The sequence below is a fragment of the Vicugna pacos genome, chromosome 7 (genome assembly GCF_048564905.1).
Source record: "Vicugna pacos chromosome 7, VicPac4, whole genome shotgun sequence".
NCBI lineage: Eukaryota > Metazoa > Chordata > Mammalia > Artiodactyla > Camelidae > Vicugna > Vicugna pacos.
Window position 1 is genome coordinate 58,198,693 of NC_132993.1, and position 20,441 is coordinate 58,219,133.

Consider the following 20,441-nt stretch of genomic DNA (forward strand, 5'->3'; position numbering starts at 1 on the left):
TGCTAGTAAGAGGAAAAAAAAGTATTCCCTATGGAATCCTTAACTAAGGAATTACATTAGAGTCAACCAACATATTTTAGGAATATTTTTCTTAGATATTTAATATAGAAAAAATTATGGGGCAAGGAGGATCTACAGTAAATGCAGGTGGTTATTTATTTTTATGTTACTCTATAAGGAGTTCAGTTAGTACATATTTTGTATTTCATTAGACTATTGTATGTATGTGGTTAGTAATGAGAATTATAAGAGCTCCCTTTCCCAGAACACCATGGTGTGTTCAAGATTTATGCTGCCAGGCACTGGACATACACCATCTAAAACTTAACACAACTCTGCAAGGTATATACAGTTAGTATTTAACAAGCGAGGGAACTAAGGACAGCAGAAATTAGGGGACTAGCTCAGATTCTCACAGCTTGTAAGGGAGCCATTACAGACTCTTGCTGGCTGCCTCACATGTACCAGAGCACACAAGCTGTGTTACTTATGTTACTATTATTAACACTATTAAAGTAAACATTTATTTATCACTAACTAGGTGACAAATCATTGAACCTTTCTAGGCATCTAGTTTCTCTTGCATAAAGTGGAGTTCAGTTGGCTGGTTGATTTCTACTATTTTTTCCAGTTTTAAAAGTGACATTGATTTATATAAGCTAAAATGGCCACTTTCACAATTTTTTTTTCGTTAAAAATAGATCATTAAGACTGGCCCTTAGAAAACTGGGACGATGGGGATCTACCTGGAGATGGTCACATGATCTCTCCCAAATCTCTTCAGTCTTAGTAAGCTAGTGATCTACCGTTTTCAATGCTTTGAAGTTTACACATAAGAGTAAGTTTCATATATTTCTCTGCACTACAAAAACAATGTACTTAAGCCTTAGCTTCCTGAAGAATCAATAACTGGCACTCAGATATGAATAATAAATGCAAAGAAAACCATTTTTCTGGATCTGAAAATAATCAAAATATCAGTTTTTTAAAAATTCATGTTTATTTAAATATAACAATCTTTTATAGACAAATGAAAATACTTAACAAGTATCTTTATAACACAGTAGACATACATATGAATGAAATGTACAAGTATTTTAGACAAAATTTAACACATATATTAGACAAAATGATGAAATGCTTACATTGGGCTTTAAGATACATTAACATGGATATTGTGTGTTCACAAAAACTGCGACAAAATGTTCACATTTGCCTTAGTAATAAGTTAGATTTCCTAGACATGTTTTATGAAAACTATGTGAAGATCTAATTTATTTTATAAATAAATTCATAATTTATTCACCTCATACAGTAACATTTTTGTGAATGAGGCATATTTTTGTCAATAGAAATGTTCCTTTAACTTTTAAATACAGCATTTTTATTAAGACCATGCCACATTTATTAAACAAACATGCATAACACATTAAAACTTGAATAATTCACGTAACTTTATGCACAGTGTTCAGTTTTGCTATGGCACTCCCTCTTTGTGAAAATGTTTTTAAGATTTGGCACAGAATCAGTAAATTCTATTGCTACTAATCAGAACAAATACGATTTAAGTATTCCATGGCATACAATACACTATCACAGTTTACCTCTTCCCTTTACAGTTTATTGACCAGTGGCTGTTCTTTTCTGTTTTACTTGGAAAAAATAATAGATATTCAGAAATGACAAGTCATAGCTAGGTGTTTTGCAGACACTGTTAATTGGAAATGAGCTGATTGCAGCTTTTCTAGCAGGAAAACATTTCCATCTGCATTGTGGCCAACAGATTTCTCAATAAGGGTGTTATCAGCAATAATCTGCATCATCATGAGATGTTTTGCTTCAAGAGGCAGAGAGGTTGAAAGGAAATGTGGATGTCTTCATAAACTGGGAACATATGTGGTGGGAGAGCAAATGCCAAGTGAGGCAGAAGCAGGGAAAGTTCTTTGGAAAGCTGGTGAGAGAGCCCAACCTCAAGTAGCAAAAGAAGGCAGGGACCCAGGATTCCTTCAAGGGGGAAAGGGCTGCCATGGATTTAAGGAAACTGAAATCTATCACTCTCACTTGAAAGAAAGCAGCACCCAGAGCATTCTTGTTACAGCATTCTTACATCAGCAGATTACCACTGCTTTTTAGGAAAAGGTTTATATTTCCACATCAATGTCTAAATCAAGACTGATGAAATTAAGCTCACTGGCAACTTTTTTCCCTCCTGACTTCATTTATAAACACAGTGGAAGCAGAAAGAGGATAATGTTAATTCAGACCAGAGGAGAGAATTCACACTCACTCTAGGCTTAGGCTTCAGAGTTGTGGTAACTAAGGGAAAATGCCTCAGTTCTTTTTCACAGCTCTTCTAAGATAAATCTGAGGTGCTGTATTTTGAGAGACCAGTTGACAGAATCTACTCCTTTCATAAAACCTTGAGAACCTAATTTTTCTATTTATTTGAGGGAAAGGAAGTTGATCTTAAGTTTGATTTTTATATAGATATGGTTTATTTTTTAAAAATAGAGCCATGAATGTAATATTATTTGCTTTATGATCTTTGCACTTCTGAGGCCCTTTGAAAGACTTTCAACAGTGAAATGGCAAAGAACATCCAACAGGTTAAATAAAATAGGCAGCCTTTTTTTGTTTTGAAGCTGTTAAGGTGCAAAAAGACATAAAGATTACGAGTCATAGAGCACTGAGTTTTCAAGAGTGAAATCATACCAAAACCTTGATAAGTTTTCGCTGACATCACAGGAGAGTAAGTGGTCAGGAAGGTCACTGATGGTGCCCTGCACGGCCAGCACATGTGGGGCCAAGGTGAAGGGTACGTCGCTCAGAAGCTCAGCCATCAACGAGCTGTTTTCCAGAGTCTGACCTGCCTTATTATCCGTCTCAGGGCTTGCTACAGTCACACTGGATGAGTTTTCTTTGCCGGTCTAAAAATACATGTACATTTAAGTCATTTAGACCTTATGGACTTTGAGGTTAGCTGGCATTAATATATCAAAATGTTGTATTAACATATCAAAATGATTGAGAAATGTGAAATATATAAATATTCCCAGATTAGAATGCAGCTGTTTACTTACTTGAATGATAGATACATCATCTATATCTCCACCAGGCTTTGACGTGAACTCCAAGCCCTACTCTTACTCAGACTGACCACCTACGGGTCCCTCCAATACAAACTGGCACTCAAGCTGTATTCCTAGCCCAGGTCATGTCCACGAAGTCTGTCTCTGCTTTTCCAAATCTGATGTATGCTTTCAGGCTCTCCAGAATCCCCAGATTCCCTGTGAAATTTTCTATCAACATAGTCCCAAGTGACCTTGCCCACTTCAGAGTGGTTATGGGGAAAATTACCCAGGATATTATTTGGCATTTTTTAATGTATCCTTACTAGTTGCTGTTTCATATGCATATATCTTATCCCCAACTAGAATCCAGAATCCTTGAGGGCAAGCGATCTACCTCACACATCCTTGTATTCTCTGCCTTGAATACTTCACTGCTTCACCCTGACACACACTTGAAATTTACCTCTAACGTGAGTACCGTGCACCAGAAATACTGATTGCTTGACCTTCACTGGAACTAAAATGCAATGTTATCTAATTTCTTTAAAATTGGTGTATCTTGCATACAAGAGTTTACCAAAAGACATGCAGCACCAGGCTCACTCCTCTCCAGTCCCACTGCCTCCTTGCGTTGCTCCTGCACACCCAGCTGTTCCTGCCGCAGGCCTTGGCTGTCCAGTCCCAGATAAACATGGGCTCCTTCCCTCCACTCCTTCCAAGCGTTGGCCCACATGTCACCTTCTCAGTTGGACTGTACACTGCCCCGTTACCTCCTGCACTCCAACATTCCTCATCTTCCTCTCCTGCTGTGTCCTCTGCAAAGCCTTTAGTACCTGGTTATATGCTATAGAATTTATTCTGATTATCATCCCTCAGAAGCTTAAGGAGTTTTTGTCTCTCATGTTCACTGCTGTATCTCAAACGCCAAAATGAGCGTCCACTGCTCGATAAATACTGAATAAATGAAAGCAGGTAAGATTTTTGTCTGCATAGGGCTTAGATTATAATGATTATAAATGCTGATAAATTTGTATCTCTAACTCTAGACAACAATTTTCTGTGTTAAGAAGTAACAATTTTATAATACTTTTTGTTGAAGTGTAAAATACAGACAGGAAGGGGTACACCGTAGTGGACACCTGGCTAAATTCTACCGAACAAAACACTGTGAGCAACCGGTACTCAGATCAAGAAAGAGAAATGACCCTCCAGGTGCTCTCTTTCAGTCACAACCTGCTCTCCACCCCCTCCATCACCATCCTGACTTCCAAGAGCATAGATTGGTTCACCTATTTTTGTATTTTAAATGAAGGTAATCATACCGTACGAGCTCTTTTGTTTCTGGCTTTTTTCCTACTCAACACTAAATGTGTGAGATTCATCTGTATTGTTGCACGTGGGATCAAAATTTTTTTGAAGAACATATTTTTGCAGAGGAGATCTATTCTGACTGACGTCTTAAAAGAATCATTCTGTTGCTGTGTTGATGGTTGGCAGTGGCGAGAGACAGGGGTCAGGGAAGGAAGAAAGATGACCAGCTGGGAAAGAGAGATTGACTGTGATGCAGATTAGGGTTGTGATAGTAAAGGTGAGAGAAAATGGTTGGATTTTGGACAGACTTTGAGGATAAAGCCTGGAATAGACGGTGGCATGTGACAGCAAGAGCTGAATCAAGGATGAAGCTAAAGTTTTTGGCCTGAGCAGCAAAGATGGGGTTTCCACTTACAGGGACAGGAAAAGAGTGTTGGGGGAGCGGGCTTGGGTGGGAAGGTCGAGTTCAGTTCCAAGCGGTACAGCATGTGCTTAGCAGGCACGAGGTCCTGGGTTCAGTCCCCAGTGCCTCCATTAAATTAAACAAACAAATCTAATTACCTCCCCCACCAACAAAATGAATGAAAAAAAAAAAGTTCAGTTTTGGACATTCCAAGTGCCTGACAGATATCTAAGTGACGCTATTAGTAGGCAGGGGGATGTAATTTGATTCTGGAGCTGGATGCGATCTGTTGGAGAAAGTCGGCTTGGTGTGTGTTTAAAAGTGGCTGAGAGGAAAGAAAGTGAAGGCAAACACGAGGACAGACTGTTGCCTAGATGTTATGCTGTAAATGGGAAAAGAGCTATGGGCCAGTAGCTGGAAAGGAAAGGGAAGTGGGGGTCAGGAGAGCTTTCTTTTGATTTTTCTTTTTGTTTAAGTTGGGAGAAATATGGCAGTTGATATGCTAAAGAGAAGTTTCTAAGAAAGGAAAACTCCAGGCAGATTCTGTAGCGAAGGAACTGCTCCCTGCACAGGCCTTCCCCAGCACTTAACACCGACGCTCTCAAGAAGTACTTGTGTAGTGAACGACTCTGAATGAATGAAGTTACCAGGCACATCCCTATCAGGAGGTGATCTTGATATCTTACAACTTTATGTGAGAATTAAACACCAGAGTACTTTTCTAGGATATCAACTAGGACAAATGGAACCACACCTGGTTATGACAAAGCTTATTAGAAAGGCTCATGTATGTAATGAGTGGTCAGAATCTGCCTCCTGAAACCTGACTGGGACTTAAATATTCAGCGTCCCTGGGTCCGCTGAGAGCACAGCGATCAGTGAGTAGTGATGCCACAATTCCAGCCGCTTTAAAGGGCATCACCATACGCTGGTTTCCTCAGGGAAGCCAATCCAGGGCTTTGGCGATTGTGGAGCAGCATGGCAGGGTGTTTTAAGAACACAGAGTCTAGAGACTGTTTGGGTACAGATCCTGCTTATTAATGAGCAAATGGCCTTGGACAAGTTATCTAACATTTCTGTGCCTCAGTTTCCTTAGCTGTATCATGAGATCAATAATAGCACTCATTTCATAGCATTGTTATGAGCAGGAACTGATGTTTGTAAATAAGTAGAATAATGCTTAGCACATGTTAAAGTCAGTGAACAAATAAGAACTTTAGGAATGTCAGACCCCTCTTGGCTTTAGGTCAAGTCCATCCATTTCTTTTGTTGTTGACATTCACTAGTGGTCCTCTCTTATCTTGTCTTCTCTCAGAATCCCACGGGCAAATGTTCCTAGGTCTGCTGACCTCATCCCTAATGGAACTTTCTTCTTTTTCTCCCTACAGTACAGAATGTTCTCCAGCTTCATCAGCCAAATCATCTCCTTTCTTAAACAAAAGCATTCTTAAAAATCTCACCTCCACTAAAAAGGAGGTATGTTACCCACAGCATTTTGTTTTCTAAACAGACAATGTCTAAGGTTTAATTCTCTGGCTGCTGCCAATATTTATTCTTTGGTTCATGCTTTTATTAATCCTCTTCCTTTCCCGTACAAACCATTCTTAAAGGTCAGAGCATAATTCCTTGAAGACAAGACTATGTCAAACTATACCTAGTATAATACAGGGACTGAGACAGGTAGTTTCTTGTTTAAGCTCTCCTGCTAAAACTGCTGTATGACCTGAATGGGGTTGCTTCTCCCACCTGGGCCGCAGTTCTCTAATGTGTAAAATGAGTGGTGAGGGACAAAAACAGTGATGACAGCAACTTGCATATATTGAACACTTACTTACTTTGTGTCAGGCTCCATCTAGGCAGTTTAAGTATTTTAACTCATGGAAGGCTTACATCAGTTCTTTAGGGCGTGTTCTCTCACTAGTCTCAAGTTAAAACAAGAGGACATTGAGGCACAGAAAGGGAAGTTGTCTCAGGTTACACAGCTAGGTTGCGGTAAAACTGAGGCTCAAACTCCATGATCCTTAATGCTCTGTATTCTGAGATCCTGCACACTTCAGCCATGTTTTGGGTAGACTGGCTGGCTGAATGAACAAAGCCTTGAAAATTAAGGGCACAGTATTGGAAAATATGACACTTCCTAACACAGCATCTTGGCTTAACTTAGGAGGAAAAAGACTCTAATATCTTTTACCTTTAGGAAAATCATTAAGCTGACAGATCTTAGATTGAAGAAGGATGGGAAAGCAGTTGTAATTTGAGACATTGATCCCTGGAAATGAATCTACCAGTAGTCTGGATAAACACTGGGGAAAACACCCTGGACACTGAAACACGATTGTCTATGAGTTGATCATGGTTGAAATGCAGAGACAGGAGGCTATATGGCAATGCACTCCAGGATTCTTTCTACTTTTGTATATGTCCGAAAACCTTCCGTAATAAAAAGTTTACAGCAGTTAAGTTAACTTTAAAAAATAACCATGGACATAGTGTTCCACTAAATGCCTCCTAGAAGGACCTGAATTTCAGCTGTGCTGGATGTCTTACTCCAGCGTCTCTCTCTTAACAGTTGGCTAGAGTGCAATGTTACAGTCTCCAAGGAGGCTGCCTGCCCTCTTGGCAGCAGGGTGAGTGCCATGATGCAGCTGCTGTTGGCATGCTGAGAGCTGGAAGGGGAGAAATTATAAGGCAAAACAAGAGTAAGGCACAAAGAAAATGTGAGTCAAAATTCAAGGACCCCACACCCACTAACCCTGCTCAAGAACTCTCCAGCTTGGCAGCCAGTGGAAGCAGAGGTGGGGGCTGAGGGCTGAAACAGGTGCATGAGTTCCCCTGCAAAAAGCAGACTTCTCTCTTAGACACAGTCTTTCAATTTTTTTATTTGCATAATGAAATGGGTCTTTAAAAGGAAGAATGAGTATGTTAACCACAATGGAGCAAAAAGAAAAGAATCAATTAACCCTATGGTTAATAGCCAAGTTTAAAAAAAATTACTGCAAATATTCGTAAAGCATATTCGTTATTTTTGTGATGAATTCTGTTCTCAGCAATGCTGCTATGATAATATTCTTGAGTATAAGTTCCTTAATATAAGCTAGCTTTAATAAGCTTTTTTCCAAATTACTGTTTGCCTTTACATGGTTTAAATATGAGTATACCATGTCAAATTTGGTTTTTAATTTCAGGGAGAAAATAAATTTCCTTATCTGTATCATTAGAACCAACACAGTTTACAACCAATCAGCTGTTTTCATGTTTGTAGAAAAATTATTTCTTGTTCATCCGTTAACCTGTTAAAAAATGGACTGGCCAAGTTTATCTTTGGTGCCTCACATCCTATTATCTTTGTTTCAAATAATTCAAAGTGGTTTATAGGCACTATTCCTCCCTTTCTTGCAGAGGGGCTGTAAAAATTCATGAGGTTCAATCTGTAAAATCTTCTAAGAGCTTAGGAAAAAAACACACTCCCAGAATACAAGGCACATAACACTTTTCAGTAAAGGCTTAGAAAAATGAAGTCACTTCCCTGGAGCAACAGAAGGTTAGTGGCATCCCTGTGAACCTCGCTCTTGGGTCTTTGAAAGCAAGGAAATGCAGGTTTAAGAAAAGACTACTATATTTTTCCTGGCACAAAAGCCCCTCTAACCACCAGGAAGTCTATTAAGGGGCGCCAACTTCGCAAACCCGCTAACAATTTGGAAACTTCTACTTGGCCATACCCGACTAAAGGATGAATGTTTTATTAATAGGAACATCACCTATATTTGGCAACTTTTAAAACCTCCTGCTTTTTTTCTGCAACCAGTGCCTCAGCTAAGTAGAGATAAAATAGTGTCCTATAAAAGCAAAATATTGAAGCATTAAAATTTAGAAACCAGCCTTAACCCCAATAGTAATAGAACCTATTAAAAGAACGTGAAACCAGGTATAAAACACCCAGTAACACATTCAATTTACATGCAAAGAAGGTAGCTCCATCAAGCACATTTCTAGGAAACGAGTTATAGTAAGAAGTAATATCAAGCTCTGGCCGTCTATGCCTTTACATTCTAATGTCTATAAATAAAAGACATGTTCCTTTGAACAATAGCCTGAACAGGCAACACTGTCACTTTATCTCCCCAGATAACTATCCATTCTATTCTGGCTTCAGCTGGTATCTGCTTGCATTACCTCAGCGTCTTGATGGGGGTGGGGCTGGGGCAAATCTGAGTCAGAAGCATCAGGGGACAAGAGGTTAGGAAAAGGTGGGTCAAGCAATGGCACAGTCAAGGCAGTACTCAAGCTTCTCATGTCTTCTAAGAAGCTACTTGCTAATACATGTCCAGCTAGCTGATGAAGGCCAGAGGACTGGGCTCTTCCAGCTACAGGAGTCCTAAGCAATAGTCTCCTTTCACTTGGGAGAAGTTACATTGCAAAGGTAGAGGCTGTTTGCTATTTTTCTGCAAATCCCGACTACCCAGAACAGTAGTACCTGCACATAACAAGTGCCCATTAAATATTTCTGAATGGCCCTGAATCCAGTCCCCTTGTTTCTTAGATACTCTAGGCATACCAGACTTGATTTTTTTCTCCCAGATTCCACATTTTTAAAAAATTGAAGTATAGTCAGTTACAATGTGTCAGTTTCTGGTGTACAGCACAATGTCCCAGTCGTGCATATACATAGATTCATTTTCATATTCTTTTTCATTAAAGATTATTATAAGATATTGTATATAGTTCCCTGTGCTATACAGAAGAAGTTTGGTGGGGTGTTTAAAATCTGTTTTTATATATAGTGGCTAACATTTGCAAATCTCAAACTCCCAAATTTATCCCTTCCCACCCTCTTTCCCCCGGTAACCATTGTTTACAATGTCTGTGAGTCTGTTTCTGTTTTGTACATGAGTTCATTAGTGTCCTCTTTTTTCTTTCTTTAGATTCCACAGATGAGTGATATCATATGGTATTTTTTTTTTCTCTTTCTGGTTGACTTCACTTAGAATGATGATCTCTAGGTCCATCCATATTGCTGCAAGTGGCACGGTTTTGTTCTTTTTTATGGCTGAGTAGTATTCCACTGTATAAATATATCACAACTTCTTTATCCAGTCATCTGTTGATGGACATTTAGGTTGCTTCCATGTCTTGGCTATTGTATATATGGCACATCAAACTTGATTTTTAAATTAAGAGATTGGGCCAAAGAAACAAACAAAAGCCCAGGACACTTTACCACTGATACAGATAAATTAGGCAGAAGAAAGCTGAATTCACTGAAAACTTCTGTGTTCCTAGTGACTTGGGCTCCTAGATTAAGGATACTGCATATTTCAGTAGCAAATTAAGAGGCAAGGTTAGAAAGCAGGTATTTTATTTGCTCCCTTTCCTTTTTGATCTCTGACATCATTTCAGTTTACATTTTGGCTCATGAGTTTTGTTTCAGTATTTGTTCCCCTTTCCTCTTCTTTCTTTTTCCCTCTGTGTTTCCACCTGCTTGTGCTTCCTGCTTCTCCCATCGTTCCTTGAAAAAGAAAAAATGTTCTCCTGACTTCCTCTTTTCAGAACTCCAGCTGAATATATACAAGTGCAGAAGGGGAAGCCAGCCGGCTGTCACTCGCTTCTGTAATCTGTTCCATGTATTCTTGGAAAAGTGGCTTGACTGAAGCTGGAAAATGTGTACTAGCCAACGAGTGTGGGGCAGAAGTAGAAAGAGGAAAGAGAAGCATTTTAGGAAATGAACCAGCAAGAAACAGCATGTTCAATGTGGGACTATTTTATACTGGTTTTGAAAATACAAAGGGCTGTTCCAGTAATTTTTTAAAAAACATTTTGAAAGCTTAAAAAATTCATTATCTTTAACCTTAAGTTGTCCAGAGAGCTCATATTTTCCCAGTAAGCCTTCCACACTCATTCTTGACAGCATTGATTTCACCCTTTCTCTTCTCCAGCCCAATAGCATCACCTTCCTCCTTGCTCTCAGCAGGTCAGCTAGCCGCCTACTTAACAGAGAAAATAGAAACCATCAGCTGAGGACCTCTACCTGCTGTACCCAAAAACCTTACCTGTGTTTGAACCCATCTGTGCTTCCTTCCTGCCACAGTGGGCACGGTGCCCACCTCTTATCCAAAACTAACCCGTTCCCAGTGCTCCACATCAATCTCGTCCCAGCTTCATCAATTAGAAGGTGTCTTCTGATTGCTCATCTTTCATGGAGTCAACTCAGCCTTTACAGAAAGTTCTTCCCAAATCTCTATGGCCCACTGGCATCTCCCCCATTGAACTCCCACACTATCTTTCTACTTTGTTTCACAGCCAGGCTGCGACCATGGTTGACACTATCTGCTTCATTCCTCACCCACTGCTATCCGCCTTCTCTCTCTGCTCCTCTATTGCCACTGATTCCTCCAAGGTTACTCTTAATCACTCTGTTGCTAAACTCAGAAAATGACTTGAAATGCTAATCTTAAATGATCTCTTTGTTGCATTTAAGACTGGTGACTCTGAGGTTTTTTTTTTTTGGCTTCTGTGCCACTTCTTAGTTTCGCCTTCTGTGTCTGTCTGTCTGTCTGTCTCTCTCTCTCTCTCTCTCTCTATATATATATATATATTTGCCTATTTCTGAAATAATGGTATTTTCCAGTGTCTCATTTCTGTTCCTTTATTCTTAGTCTCTGTACACTTCCCTGGATAAGCTTATCCATATCCACAGAGCCTACTGCCCCACTCCTCCACAGTAAACAGCAGATACGTGCATGTGTACACACACCCCACCCAATCTTAAACCCAGATTTCTATCTATCTCCAGCTCCTAACCCATATGTTCAAGTCCTATTAAACATTTTCCCCCGGACAGTCAACAAGGATCTTAACAGGTACTAAACCTGGCTCTCATCTTTTTCCCAAGTCTTCCCCAAACACAACGCTCTTTTCATATTTTCTGTATTAGTGAAGGTCACATGGTTGTCCAATACAGAAACCTGAATTATCTTTGACTTCTCTCTCCCTTTCACCTCCTCCATCCAGTAAATGACCAAGTCCTACTGACTGTGACGTTTTTAATGTCTCCCCAAGTTCATCCATTTCTCTTCAGGTGCAGTGTCATTCTCTTAGTGCAGGCCACTAAGGTCCCCTGCCGTGCATGTTACTAGGGTGTCCTGCATTGGCCTTTCCCCCTATAAACATTCTCTATATCACTGGTGAGATCTAAACCACATGCCCTTCCTTGCTTAAAACGCCTCAATGCCTTTGGAGAACAGCACAGACTCCTTATCAGAGCACGTAAGGTATGAGCTGGCCCTGCTGACCCCGCCTGTTTCTTTTATTTCCATTCACTAAACTCTTCATCCATCTAAGCTGTTGCTGTTATCCAAACAGGCCAGGCTCTCTAGCGCTAAGCCTCGTCTTATTTTCAATTACTTCTGCCTAAATTAGGACATCTTTTCTCTTTTTCTACTCTCTTCATCTTGCCTATTTCAACTTGCCTTACAGGATGCACATCAGGACTCTTTTAGAAAGATTTCCCCAACTAACTCCTTAAACCTGGGTCATGTCCCTGTCCATATGTTCCCTTAGTCTGTGCATACCTCTCTGATGATATATATCATACTGTAGTAGAATTAACTGTCACTCTCATAAAGCTATGGGCAGCTAAAAGCCAAGGACAGTAAGATTTCCTCTCCATTTCTGTAGCAATCAGTGCAAGCCTTGGCTCATTATAGGTGATCAATACTATTGATTACTGAATGACTAAATTAAAATTTTTCGTAAATTTTATATTCAAATTTATTCAGAATAAGGTAGCAATTAGTATGCTGATCTTGGATTTCTGCATTTGCTTTTTCCTAACAAGATTTTACCGTTTCACATTATCAGTGACATGTGATTCATGTCAGACAGAACTTGAAACTAGTTTGAGACCCCAGCTCTATCTATTTCTTGAAGAATGAGATGAGTTGTTCTTGACTTGCCAAATGAACAGCTTCACAAATACGTCTCCCGAAGGAAGTTCAACGAGGTCCTGCCACAATAGAGATGAAACTGTTTGTTTGGAAAATACATTTACTGTAGACCTTACCAGTCACTGAGAAAAGGACAGAAGCTAACCGTATCTACTCCAAATTCCCCTTAATCAATTGTCTGAGTCTGTTCAGGCTGCTTAGACTGGGTGGCTTATAAACAACATGAATTTATTTTTCATGGCTCTGGAGATGGGAAGGCCAAAGTCAAGGGACCAGGAGATTCAGTGTCTGGTAAGGCCTGCTTTCTGGTTCATAGACTGCCCTCTTTTCACTATAACACCAAACAGCAGAAGAGGCCAGGGAGCTCTCCAGATCCTTTTTTATAAGGGCCCTAATCTCATCCATGAGGGTTTTACCCTCATGACCTAATCACCTCCCAAAGCCCCTACCTCCAAATACTCTCACAGTGGGGATTAACTTCAACCTAAGAATTTGGGGGGGAAGCATGTTCAGTCTGCAGCATCAACCTGCCTTGCCCAGGAACCAGTACTTCTCTGCTACTGTGTGGCACAGTCTGAAGGAGCTGCAGTGTGGCCTGTGCTTGGGGACAGGGGTATGGGGTACAGCGTCAGCAACAGGGTGGTGGGACTAGGTAAGCATTGTAAGAGGAGGAAAGCCTCAGAGAACAGAGCTGAACAGGAGGGCAGGAGAGGGGATATGTAGGTAAATTCCATTTATTTAATTTCTGTTCACCGCTGTTAAAGAAAACAACTTCTTTCTTTGGTTTCCATAAAAAGGGGTTTTCTTTAAGCAACTTGGCCTTCTGCTCCACCCCCATTTCTCCCCAAGGAGGCAGACTGAGTTACCTGGTTGGCAGAAGCCAGCCATGGGTCCATGTTTCTACACAGGGGAGACTGCACCATCCAAGGTCCTGAAGCCTAGAGAACGTTTTTCTCCTTCTCTCTCTACTTGGACTAAGGGGAGACAAGTACTAGAGTAAGAGCGTCCACGTTGCTGACTTAAACTTTCCCCACAGGTCTAGCTGTGGCTTACTGGGGGCACGAAAGTCCATTTTAGCTACTACGCTAAGCCGCCTCCTCCAGCCTAGGCTGTATCAGTGAAAAGGGCACCATCTTGTTTCTCTGTTGGCTCTTTGGTCTCATTTCTCCACCTGCCCAGGATGCAGGTGAGGAAAAGGGGTGCCTTTATTAGGAGAGCAAGGCCCCCTCAATTTCTACTTCCCAAAGCAACTCCATTTACACTGAAAAAGAGAGGCATAATTAAACACACCCAAAAATAAAGACAAACAAACAAAAAGAACCAAGTCAGGCAAATATTAAATGACCTGGAAATATAAAATATAACAAACTCATGTTTTTAAAATTTACTAAGCTCTGTAATGCTCGAGGAAACAACTTATTGGTATGATTTAGCAGCTTAATAATTCAGTTAGATCTGTGAGATCAGAGAAGTTCTAATCAGAATCTTGGAGAGATGGCAACTAACATCTGCTTAGTGCTTTACAGGGTTTCTGTAGTAGTCTCATGGGCGTTACTTAATTTGAGCCTCACTGACCCACTACATTTGATAGGGAAGCTGTTTCTGTTCTCACCTTCTGAGGCTCAAAGTTTAGGGACCACCTAAGGTCACCACTACTAATTGGCAGGAGACTTATACTCTGAGTCTCCTGACATACAATCCAATGCTCCCCTTCCAGTGTAAAGGCCATTATCCAGAGAAATAATTTTAAAGCTTACTTGTCTGTTTTTTTTTAAGCACTTAAGCTGAATAATTTCTCTATGGAAAAGTGTTATCTGGGGTAGAGTTTGAAGTTCCAAAAATATCGACTGTGCCACTATGGAAACAGAGTTTAAAGTAATAGGTCAACTAAGCATCTTATTACTAGGTTAAATCCACCTAGCCAGATAAAATATGTAACAGCTTATTATAAAACTGTAGCATCTGATCAGACCAAGGTTCCACAAGGGCTAAGGCTTTGGTGCACGAATTCACTAGCTTGTTATTTACACCACAGGTCTAAAGAACTTGATACTCCTTATTAGTCACACTGGATTCTACTCAACTTCCCATTTATAGAGCTTTATTTATTTTAAATATCTATTCAGCTTCTTCAGAATGCAGTGCAACAAGATCATATTTTTCCCCAGATAATTTCAAAGGAAAACAATGAAAAATGATCTTGCACATCTCCTCAGCACATTGAATATTAATGTCACTCTAATGATTTTCATTTTGTAAAACAATAAAGTACTTCAACTGTCTGCATATACAATAAGAAAGAAAATGGAATACTTTCTATTTTTAAAGCTAGTAAGATAATATATTTATATCTGTTAATATATAATTAGATGTTTATAATTAGATATAAAAATATTTACACTTTTATGATATTGACTGAATGGAAATAATAGCATAGGATACTAGCAGGAAATACAAAATAGCATAGGATACTGTCAGGAAATACAAAAAAAAGTAAATACAAAAATGTTAAGTAATAGCTACATGCTGGGGTTTTTTTGGCATATGCTTTGATGGAATGAACATTTAATAAATTCATAACCTAAGTATAACGTATTTTTTTAGAATAAACATTCAGATCTCAATCATTTTATGTTTAGCTTTCTGTCTTCAGACAACAACCTTATGTTTTACCGTTCTTTAATTGCAAATTTTGTCACTGTTTTACCATTATTATGTAAACACATAATTTTAGTGTGCACTTGGAATTGTCGTGCCCATAGCCAGAATTCAAGGACAATTATCAGTAAGATTTCAAGTTCACCCTGCATATAAGCTTCTTTCTAACCTCAGGAAACAATTCTTTAAGAAATAGGGACATATTTGTTAAGAAAAGCCTTATTATTTCCTTTGTAATTTGAATCTGATGTGTGGAATGGTCCCCACACTTGGAAATATTATAGTTGGTGAATACACAACTGTATGTCTTATTATCCAGATGCAAGTGAAGGGACATGCATCATACCCAGTTGAGTCCAGACATTAAGAAGGTCAGCTATAGTGAGATTCCACTCAGAGGGCATCTGAGTGATAGCGTAACCCTAGCGTGCTGCACCTAACCCAGCACTCCAGTAGAAAAATAATGTTTGGAAAACCGAAGAGGTGAGCAGAAAACTGTGTCACTTGACCTTGGCTCTCATTTGCAAAAAGGTTGTGTTTCAAAATAGAAGATAGGATTGGAAAAGTAAATACAGCTGTGTTTTCTCCGCCTCAGTGTGAGAAGGAAGGGGCAATTAGGAATGGCAGGAGGCTGAGTCCCTTCTTGGCGCACTCAGAGCCCAAAGAGAGTGCTATTATTATATCTGATGGCTAACTTGGGATAATATATATATATTTAATTGTGGTAAAATACACAGCACAAAAATGGTTAAGATGATAAATTTTATGTGTAAAATTCAATGGCATTAAAAACATTCACAGTGTTGTGCAATTATCACCACTATCCATCTCTAGAATTTGTTTTTTTTTTAATTATCCTTAACAGAAACTCTGCCCCATTAAAGAACTCTCCATTCCTCCCTTCCTCAGCTCTCGGTAACCACTCTACTATACTTTCTATTATTTTGCTATTCTAGGTACCACATAGAGATGGAACCATATACTGTTTGTCCTTCAGTGTCTGGCTTATTTCACTTAGTGTAACATTTTCAGGTACCATGCATATGTTATATCATGTATCAGAATTTCATTCCTTTTTAAAAGGCTGAATAGTATTCTATTGTGCACCATATTTTGTTTATTCTTTCATCTACTGATAGACATTTGGGTTGTTTCCACCTTTTGGCTATTGTAGGACAATATTTTAAGCTAGAGTAAAATCAACTATGTGGAAATTCTCGGAAATAATCCTAAAAGGATTGTTAGGATCCAATGAATAGAGGAATACAGAATATTTAATGATGTAGAGTAAAGTTAGCAAGAGCCTGAAGTGAGAAGAACATAAACTGTAGTTCCTGCATATTTTGAGTTACAGATTTGTTTAGATAAAATAAATTTGTTTGTATACTTTTAAAATACTTTGCTTTGTTTTAAAAATTACAGTTAAAGGGAGCATTGCCAACTTAATATTTTATGAATGAAAATCTGAGGATAACTGATGCTATTTCAATCCTGTTTGAAACAGCTCCATAACCTAAGATGTTTCACCCACACTGGAACTCTATGCTGTAATTCCTTTTTCTGTGTTTGTAAGGGTACAAGATATCATTACCTGCTCTTGGGGAAAGATTACTCAACAAACTAGAGGGTGAATAATGCTAAGAAATGATTAAAAATAAGAAGCCACAATTGTATCCAAAAGAGTCATGAGAGGAAAATCTAAAATGCACATAGCTTGATAAATTTGAAAAAATTTAGTTTAAAAGTTTAATTTATAAACATTTTAAATGCCTCAACAGAACGACACACTATATGTATATATGTAAGTCGGCTTGGAATTTCTCAAAAGATACTAATACAAAGTGGGGTTACAAAATGCTTTCAGACCAACAATAGAAAAGTTGATAAATGTGTAATCAATTCTTTGAGTCATCCTTTTTCAAGATTCCTAAGTTTTTAGGGAGGAATAAGGTAATTATCAGAATATATACTATTTCTGGTACAAATGCAAAATTAATCTGCAAGACTTAGTAGAAAGAGCAGTAGATCCAAGTCCCAAGGACTCCTGCCTCTACTTAACCCCTGTTAAACAAATCATTTAATGTTTCTGTGTTTCAGTTAACTCCTCTGAAATAAGAGATAATTGGACAAGAGGATCAACTCTAAAAGGCCAAGATTCCAAGGAGACTTAGACTCTAACTCTTCTGTACTAGTAAAAATTCTTAAAGGAAATACCACATAAATCAATATAAATGATAACTGTAGAAAGAAAGTACTGACTGATGGGTATATATAACTTAAAAGGATACTTCAAACGTTATGAAAAGGATTCCTACCACAGAAAAATACCTAACTTCATTCTGCTCTTGATTATAAGAAACAAATACTTAGTGGTCAAATAAGAAAAACACAGGCAGATGCCAATCTTCTAATACATTATGGCCTAAAAATCACCATTATAATTATTAAAAACTCAGACTATATCAGGCCAGTGAGTCCACAGCAGAGATGAAATCCTACATATCTGCAGTAAATAGATGTAGGAAAATTATTATAATAACATTAGGATTATAATCAGGATAACAAAAAATTAGATAAAACATTAAAATTATCTTGAATGTCAGTACTTGAAAAGGGCAAATTAAGTTGTACAAGCTGAACTTCAGTAGAGAATCTGAAAGATACCTCAGAGCACTTTCAAGATTGCTGGTGTAGGTTTGTTATGGGGTATTTTAATTGGAAGTATCTCCAGGAAATCTGGAGAGCTGTGTTAATCAAGATTTTTTTTTTTCTTCCTCCCATAAATAGGAAGGTGACAAGGTAGAATTTTCCTGAAGTTAAATAGCAAAATCTGGTAGAGAAGGGGAGTTAAGAAGGATATATGTATATGAAAGAAAGCAGTTCACTGGCGGTGGGAATGACTGGCTATCAGAAGTGAAAGTGTGAGTACAGGCCATCTGCTAAGTGACAGAAATGGAAGATGAGATGTGGTAGGAAGAGCCTCACATAGTTCCTTTTTGGCCACCAGGCGACTTTACCATGGATCAGCTTGGTTTTCATGATGGCCAACCAACCCAGGAGCAAGAGGGGCCTCCTGAAAGGTGGGAGGAAGAAGCAGCAGCATGTAATTCTAGGGCCAGCCTTTTGCATGGTGGTTCTTGATCTGAGCACTAGTTTTCAAAGGTCTGGTGTTTCACCAGGTTCGAGGTACTAAGTTGTCAGAACCTAGTATGAATTTTCCTTTTGCCTTTTAGAAGTAATTCCTCTGGCTTCCACCACCAAAGTGGCCTAAAAATAAACATCTGTCATTTCCAAAAGTGCTCTTAAATGTACAGCTTCTATACTCAAAATCCAACAGAGCTCTGTTTTCCCTCCCATGTCCTCTTTGCGGGTAAGCTGATGATGAGAAGTCCTTGAAGAAACTAGATACTTTAAAGTCTACCCATCAGGTAGATCAGGGTTTAGATTATGAGCACTGATACTTATTAGTAAGTAAATTATGTTAGTTATTTGTGATTCTAATTTTATTAACTTCATTCTGGGTCAGTCCTAATATTCTCATCATGTATTTACATCCACTGCCACAGATAGTTCACATTTAATTCACATTTAATGAGCACTTATTTGTCAGTCACTGTTTTTTTGTTTTTTTTTTTACCTGTGTTGTCTCATAATTTTTCCTTTATGATGTGGGTACTATTTCCATCTCCATTGAACAGATGGGAAATACTGACGTGAAGAAAATTTAGTCCAACTCTGGAATTAGACTCTTAAGTGCCATTCTGTGCTGCCTCCCAAGTCCAGCACAGTCCAGGGAAACTTTACTTCATGTCTTTTTAAACATGGTGCAATTGTTTCTAAAGACTAAAAAGTATCTTCTTCAGAAAGGGGTGTAGAATAAATCATACTTCCATTTTCTCTCAAAACAAAACCAAAAGCACATGGAATGGTAAGATACCAATTTTTTTTTCAAGGAAAAAACATTGGATGTTGTATTATAGCTCATTTTTATATCCTGCTAGATATGCTAATTCTATGTGAATCTTAGAAACTCTGAAATTATAGACTGTTTAGACTATTTTAATCCCTAAAAGCACCATTGTGATGTCTGAATAACATATTTTTAAAATAACCTTTTTACCTTAGCCAAATATATTCCAGTCAAGTTTAAGAACTTAAAGTAACCATATACTGTCCTTTGTTCAATGAAGATGACTCTTCTTGAAACATGCCCTCTGTGGTCAGTTTTCTAGGGACAGGGACTGGCTGCTTTCAACTGCCCACATTCTCTAGCTCATGGCACTTGGTAGGCAGTGTCAAGAAGGTGCCAGGTGGCTGGAACCTGGGCTGTAATTTGTTCTCAGGAAACAGAGAAGCTACCTTGCCTTTAGCAGGCTCAAACACATGATCTGGGGTCTACTTAACATGATTCTTGATCCAACTATGCTAAGAGATTATATCACAGGCAAGTGAAGAGAATGAGAACATTTCCGGGACTCAATATAGTTGCAAACTTCTGGGTGGACCCTTAAATGTAGAAAAATAGGGAAGTACATCATCGCTATTTATGCCTAAAGTAGCACAAACAAAAGTGGTGCTTTCATGCTCAAAGTGTACAGTTGATTTTAAAAAGGCCCATGAGTGCATTTTTACTTCCTATTTGTTTAATCACTTTGAACTAAAAACAAAAATTGATTAAAGTGATACAGTCCAAAAGAGAAATTTCATGATTGCTTGAAAAGATATTAAAAGACCTGGATCATCAACTAGAAAAAGTAAAACAAATCACAAGTTTAAAAACAATTTAAAATTTCTGAGTAGGTAATCACTGAAAGGAAAACAAAAGATATTTTCACTTGCACAAACATTTACCCAATTTATGCTACTCCTGCAGTTTTTTCTTCCACAACCCCAGAAGTTAATTTGGTTTTGAAAAGAGGACTGTACAGACAATACATATTTAAGTGTATGCTTCTTGTGGCATGAGCTTTGTACTATCCCTTGAAATACATGAGTTTACATGAGTTTAGGGATATTCAATTAGTGTAATACATCACATCAGTAGAATCAAAGATA

General features: G+C 38.5%; 1 protein-coding gene and 1 long non-coding RNA gene across 10 annotated transcripts in view; one reads left to right on the forward strand and one right to left on the reverse strand.

Annotated features, from left to right (window-relative positions):
- LOC140697427 (uncharacterized) overlaps window positions 1-20,441 on the forward strand; it is a 161,161-nt gene that overhangs the window by 83,019 nt on the left and 57,701 nt on the right. The gene's annotated exons all lie outside the window — the stretch shown is intronic.
- Window positions 2,210-20,441, reverse strand: part of UMAD1 (UBAP1-MVB12-associated (UMA) domain containing 1) — a 194,043-nt gene continuing 175,811 nt past the window's right edge. For 4 of the 8 annotated variants that reach the window (XM_015242020.3, XM_072964940.1, XM_072964941.1 and 1 more), the window contains one exon: window positions 2,210-2,927. In XM_015242020.3, the coding sequence (XP_015097506.1) occupies window positions 2,670-2,927 (258 nt within the window). In that variant the 3' untranslated portion in view covers window positions 2,210-2,669. Of the gene's footprint in view, window positions 2,928-7,467; window positions 10,292-10,527; window positions 10,770-12,737; window positions 12,788-20,441 lie in introns of those variants that run through there. The other 4 variants (XR_012074473.1, XM_072964943.1, XM_072964945.1 and 1 more) reach the window with 3 other exon arrangements.